Here is a 6,904-nt window from a genome sequence, read left to right as displayed (position 1 = left end):
TATATATATATATATATATATATATATATATATATAACATAATATTTATAAATGATTATAGCATTTGATTTGCAGCTGACTACAGTTAGTCCAGATTAAAAACAAATAAAATAAAATACTTAATTATCCTAAAATAAACAAAGAAAAGTTATTTTAAACTGTAGTAATATTTCACAATATAACTATTTTTACTGTAATTTTGGTCAAATAAATGCAGCCTTGGTGAGCAGAAGAGACTTCTTTCAAAAATATGTGCATTGTTGCATTGACATTATGAAAATAGGGTGCATTTTACCCACATTATCAATATTTAACTTAATATTTAACTAATCTATGATGCTGTAATGGGGAATTATTGTAAAGTTAATTTTTTTTTTTTTTTTAAGTAGTATTTGATTTACTGTCTATAAATTATCTTGATAAAATAAAATAAATTTGTAATGATCCAAAAAGGTCTGCATTTTATTTAGGAAAATAGTTTTTTTTTTAAATTACATTTGCGGTAAAATATGACCAGAGCATGTTGTCATGCCATTCCTTAAAGAGTTATCAGGAGTTTTCTGTCACTCTGTAGCCCATGAGAAGCTCTGAGCAGTAAAGCATTGATGCCCTCGTGCAGTCAGGCTCACCCCTTGTCAGCAGGAACAGAGGGACGAGAGAGGTTTGGAAAACGAGGAAAAGAAAGAGAGAGAATGGACCTCTGGGAGCCCTCAGAGTTTGGGCCGTCAGACAGCTCTCTGGAGACAGTAAATGGATAGCGGTGAAGGAGGAGACACAAAACTACAGACGCACTGATGAAGCAGCCAATGATTTTAATCAGCCAATTACTGATTAAACTAACATAATCAGCTATTTTGTTTTGTTTTTACGTACTTTTTTTCAGTAAGGATACATTAAATTGATCAAAAGTAACACATATAATATTGCAAAACAAATTGTATTTAAAATAAATGCTGATCTTTTGAGCTTTCTATTCATAAGACACGTTTCCACAAAAGTATGAAGTAAAATAACAGTTTTTAACAATGATATGAAATGTTTAGAATGATTTCTGAAGGATCATGTGACACTGAATGATCACTTTGATCACGGAAATAAATTACATATTAAAATATGTTCATATAGAAAATAGTTATTTGAAATTGTAATAATATTTAATTGTTTTTACTATTTTTGATCAAATAAATGCAGCCTTGGTGAGAAGAGAAAAACACTAAATAATCTTACAGATCCCAAACTTTTGTTAGAATTATTTGCTAAATTATGAAAAGTTTTCTTTTTATTGTGCATATAATGTATTCCTGTTACACATCCAAGCACAAGATCCAATCCACTAATGACTGAATGCTTAGTCACAACATTAAAACATTTTTTTAGGGGAAATAAAAGACAAATGACCAGCATCTGTAAGAGTCTATAGATTTGTTCATATTGTATTGGCCAAAATGAGTGCAATTCTAACAAAAACACACGACAGAAAGCACAGACACATAAACTTACAGACTGCTGTTGTTAATTTTGTAAAACTTGTGCCGCGCCAGCCACATTCTGCATACGTATTTGGACGTCTCCATGTCCTCCTGAAACAGAGCCAGAACATTTTTACTGAATCAAATCAGGCCAGAACATTGACTCGTGTGTTTCAGGGCCTAAATGAGTGGCGTTCTTTGGAGGCTAGCTACAAATCTATTCACTAATATGAATGGACATACACATAGGCATACGTGATAGCATAACTCTAGGTTAACTTCAGTCTTTTGGCTATTTTAGGAAGAGAAAAGCATCTGACTTACGGTCTGGAACTGGATTGTGTCTTCTTTGTTGGCAAGCTCCAGGGCAAAGAAAGACTTATTATGAGTCATATTATTTATGTCATTCCACCTGCAGAAACAATTAAGAGCTCGAGTCAGACACATGACGGCAAAACACAACCTAAAAACACGATACACTGGATGATAAACAGCCTTTTGAAGACGAGGGCAAGTCTTTTGACAATATCTATATTGATTATTCTTGCTCTGAGGAAGGGTGATTTTTTGCCCAATAGGAGGAAACAAAATTTCAATAAGTAAAATACAGAAATAAATCTATTTACAATCATCAATGCATGTTTTGCACACTTTGTTTCACTATATTAACACAAGAATAATCATATTAATTTAAACGCTGCAATATAAAACATTGTGATTAGTAGTAATATTGCCTATATAATATTTTTATTAAAACATTGTAATATGCCATGCAGAGACTCCCTTAAACATTGCTGACTGATGCAAATGTCTTTAGGAAATGTAATAGCCAAATGAATATCACGGCAAAAAAAACCTTAGGATTGCTAAACATCAAAAATGTGTCAATTTATTTTATATATCTCACCAGCTTTAATGAATGAATGCAAAAAAAACACACAAAAAGATGAATGCACACATACCGAAACATGAGAGGTGCTTTCCCATTTTTGTGCTTGACAAAAATCCCGTCCAGACATGAGCCGATAATCACATCTGCGCTCTGAGCATCCTGTTTAGACACAAGGAAAAAATCTTAAAATATAGTATTGTGAAATAATTATTCATTTAAAAGGCTCTCAGTGTCTTAAAATAATTAATAATTCAGTAACGGATCCTCTGCAGTGAATGGGTGCCACCAGAATGAGAGTCCAAACAACTTCAAACCATTGTTTCTGGCCAAAATAGTCGATAATCCATAATAACATTTCCTCCATAGAAAAAGTCCATCACCTGTTGTCTCTCACATCAAAAGAGCTGTTTTGGACGGTAAATTGTGCATATTTCTCTCCCGATTCAGACCAGATTACTTTTTCAATAGAAAAAGGACTGGATTTGTTGCTACAAACATGCAGCTTTTGTCTTCTCAAGATGTTAACTGATGGACTGGAGGTGTGTGGATTATTGTGATGTTTTTATCAGCTGTTTGGACTCTCATTCTGACGGCACCCATTCACTTCAGAGCATCCATTGCTGAGACACTGATGGAGTGTTACATTTCATTCAAATCTGATGAAGATGACTTATGCAAAATGCATCACGGGAATCTATTATAAGGTAAACTGAATACTTTAAAACTAAACACTCATAAATATATCCCGGTACATAGATATTTTAGGTGCATGCATTTCTCACTTTCACACTGTCAAAGCAGTCGTGTGCGCTCTTGCACGATGAGCTTGCACCCATGAAAAGGAACTTGAATTACACAAAGAACAGCTTTTCTTTGCTGCTTTACCTTCGCTTGGACACTCTCCCCACCGTACCCCTCCATCTTCTCCACCTCCTGCATGTAGAGTAACTCCGCCTCCGGTGCGGACAGACCTCTGGGAAACAGAAAACACACACACAGCTTCGATTTGAGACACTACAGCACAAAGGTCACATTCAACAATGCACTTGTCATCTGATGTCATTATCAGACTCATCTGTGCTGATTCTTCCTCATGCTTATCGTGCATTACTCAAACAAACAATGTCAGAGCATTGCAATGCGTATGTATATTTCTTCCAAGACACTAAAAAGTTGTTTCATCTGCATGACGTGCCATACGAAGAACTATATTATGTAAAGTATAGATTATTGTTTAATTCATTGCAAGAAAAAGCTTAACTAGAATATAGAATTTTTGTCTTATTTTCCAGTACAAACGTACAAATGTTTCTTAAAGAAAACTGAAGCACTGAGAAGCAAAGAAAGCTGAGACACTGAGAGAAAAATGTCTTGCTTTCTGAGAAATTCATCAAAATGAAGTGAGTTTATAATTAAAACAAGAACAAATATCTGCCAATGTGAAGAAAAATCAACTTAATTCAAAGGAAAAACATGTTTTCATACAACATTGACAGACATTTGCTCTTATTTTATGCATAATCTCATTTAATTTTGTTCAGTTTTTCAGAAAACAAGATATTGATTTAAGGCTGTTTAGATACATGTATTGGAAAATAAAGACAAACATACTGAGTAAATATTCATTTTTGCAGTGCATGCAACATTTAATGCCATGACTAAAAATGTAATACTTTTTTACTCTGATTTAAGACCTTTATTTGTGGTAGGAGTGAAATAAGACTTTAAAAGAGCCGCAGAAACGCTGATCAATACATTTTTTAATCAACTATTCAAATCCAACAGCATTTTGTTACCAAGGTTTAAAATAGAGCTGAAATTAGCCCTTCTTTCATAATGCATTATATAAAAACATGCCTTTTTTAGAAATATAGGCCTAAAGGCCAAATAAAACATCACGATTTAGATCATTTAGATTTTATATCAGCAACAAAACGTGGCAAATATTTCAAAATATATATCCCAGCCTTAACGTGTGCCGAGCATATGTAAACCACATCTGAAAGACTTTCTAAAACAGAACTTTTGCAGGAAAGCCAAGAGCATTTATTGTTGCCTTGTGTCCAAAGCTGAAAGTCTGGTCATAATTCACATCAGGGGTTTGACAGCTGCCTTTGAAATCCTCTAACAGGAACCATCTGAACACATCTGATAATCATGAACCTCACACAGACAGCGGCTAACAGTCTTTCAGCCTTTTCCAAATGGGAAAACTAGCACATTTCAGAAACGACTACAGCCTCTCACCGGTAGTTCTGATAGAGCATGGAGACTTTCTGGGTGGCCTCTTCCACAACCCTCTCGTCCTGTATCCATGGCTGAGAAAAGCGGAGAAACGGAGTTGAAATAACAGACTTATGACATATCCTGCAGCCTTTAAACCTAAAATAGACAATAAAATGTTCAATAATTCCTTACCATTGGAAAAAGCACAATTTTTTGAAGGAATTCCTGGGAGTCATATCGATTGAAGTCTCCAAGGTCAGCTAAAAACCAACAGACAAACTATGTTTAGCGTGAGATTAAAAAAGCCTCCAAATAAAACAATGACATTGATTCCTCAAAGGAAGACCCATGGGGTGATATTTTAGTGTTTTTATTTTTTACTAGATGCACTATATGCATATATATACACATTATCCGAAGATGCACATGATGCATTCAAATCTCTAATCCATATTTTATGCATTTTATTGTGCAAATTATTTTATTTTTTAAATTTAAATTATATAATTATTTTTATTGTATTTAACAAATTAGTTTATTATTTTTTATTTTACTAATTTATTTATTTTTTACAAATTGTTATTTTTTATTTTGCAAAAAAAGTATGTATTTATTTTTATTTAATTTTACAAATTATTTTATTAACGTATTTTTTATTTTATTTAACAAATCATTTTATTTGTTTTTATTTTTATTTATTTTATTTGTTTTTACACTGATTTTATGAGTTTGATGTTGGGTTTAAAATGTAAAATGTGAGATGACACTCCTGCAAAATCATCTACAGCATTTATAAAAATCGCACATCTAAATTTAGAAAAACTGAGAGACTTTTTGTAATGGAAGGAATCGATTTAGCCTTTGTAACTGTAGTAGCTCAAAATTAACAGCATGTCTAATCAGCCCGTTAGAAATGTTCACAGCTATGCCAACAATCCGAAACATTACCATCGCGTGAAGCCTCCTTACACAGCAATGCTGGTGCACAAAAATAACTCCCGCTGAACGTCCAGCCTCATCGAAACAACACAAACCATGCGGAGACAAAGGCCTGTTGACAGTGCAAATACGGGAAATATTTTTTTTGATCTGGTTGCGACAGTGAGTGACGTCAGTTCCTCTGCTTTGCTAACAGCAGTCCAGTAACTGGTGCTGCCAGATATATCTTTGCCAGCAGCGTACGAGATTCTCGAGCCTGGCAACACAGCTTGATAAATGATGCTCTGATTTTCTAGACTTGCAGCCCGTAGAAATACAAAACCGTACCTTCATGATTGAGTATCTGAACCAGATACTGGCTGAACGTTATCTTAAGAATGTTAAAGCAAATGTTCTCTTGCAACATCAACTTATAACTGCGTCTCAAAACACCTTCCACATAATGTTAAGAGATTTGAGAGTGGAGGGGAAAATTGTCATTGAATGATGACTTGAATATGCGTATTGGAACAAATTTCATGATTTGATTCAATTTCGAATCACAAGCTTGTAATTCAATTCTACTTTATTCAATAATGATTCAGTCAGTATCGATTCATAATAAATAGATTAATTTGATTCGTCAGTTGGTAGATTACAATAATATTAAAGTGATGTGTACAATTTTTTTTCATGTATTTTTTTAAATAAATATTTAAACAGTGGCTACTAAAACACTTTAATTTATTCAAACATAAAATATTGAACGTAAAAAATTAACAACTGATTTATACACAATACTTAATTTACATTATATACAATATTATTTAAATTATTTACATTGCACAGGCAGTTTTTATAGACATTTAAACAGTGACTGTCATAAAAAAATGACAGTTTTCATGGCGGATTTATTCAAACAAACATACATAGATATTAAAGAACAGGTTAAAAAGTAAAAGAAATATAATATATAATATAGCACATATTTAGCAAAATGCTCCTCTCTACAGTTATTTTTTCTAATTGACTAACGAGTTTATGGGAATTGAATGGCTTTTCTGAAATAAACGTAACATAATCCGTACGTTTTTTAACTTTATTGTTTAAGCTTTTTTATTGATGTTTTTCCATAGACGAAAAACTGATTGCAATTTAGCATAAACTAAAAGATCGATTTTTGGTTTTTAAAAATCAATATCTGTTTATTGAATTAAGAAAAAATCAAGAAATTAATATTTTCAATCCAGCACATTTTAGTAATTTTTTTTTTCCTTTTTAAAGGGGTCATCGGATGCAAAATTCACTTTTACATTTTAAAATGTGTCTTGGCAGTATGTGTACACAACCACCCTATAATGATAAATATCCACCCAGTGTTTTTTTTTTTTTTTTTTTT

At 32.6% G+C, this 6,904-nt stretch overlaps 1 protein-coding gene across 1 annotated transcript in view; it reads right to left on the bottom strand.

The window, feature by feature from the left end:
• LOC107663133 (tyrosine-protein phosphatase non-receptor type 21-like) overlaps nt 1-6,904 on the bottom strand; it is a 35,001-nt gene that overhangs the window by 19,132 nt on the left and 8,965 nt on the right. The window contains exons 5-11 of the mRNA XM_016453292.1: nt 4,780-4,847; nt 4,609-4,679; nt 3,247-3,334; nt 2,432-2,520; nt 1,794-1,881; nt 1,501-1,580; nt 630-737 (exon numbers count right to left, since the gene is read on the bottom strand). Of these exons, the coding sequence (XP_016308778.1) occupies nt 630-737; nt 1,501-1,580; nt 1,794-1,881; nt 2,432-2,520; nt 3,247-3,334; nt 4,609-4,679; nt 4,780-4,847 (592 nt within the window). The remainder of the gene's footprint in view (nt 1-629; nt 738-1,500; nt 1,581-1,793; nt 1,882-2,431; nt 2,521-3,246; nt 3,335-4,608; nt 4,680-4,779; nt 4,848-6,904) is intronic.

Source organism: Sinocyclocheilus anshuiensis, unplaced genomic scaffold (assembly GCF_001515605.1).
Source record: "Sinocyclocheilus anshuiensis isolate Anshui unplaced genomic scaffold, SAMN03320099.WGS_v1.1 scaffold767, whole genome shotgun sequence".
Taxonomy (NCBI): Eukaryota; Metazoa; Chordata; class Actinopteri; order Cypriniformes; family Cyprinidae; genus Sinocyclocheilus; species Sinocyclocheilus anshuiensis.
This window is presented reverse-complemented; position numbering and strand designations above follow the sequence as displayed.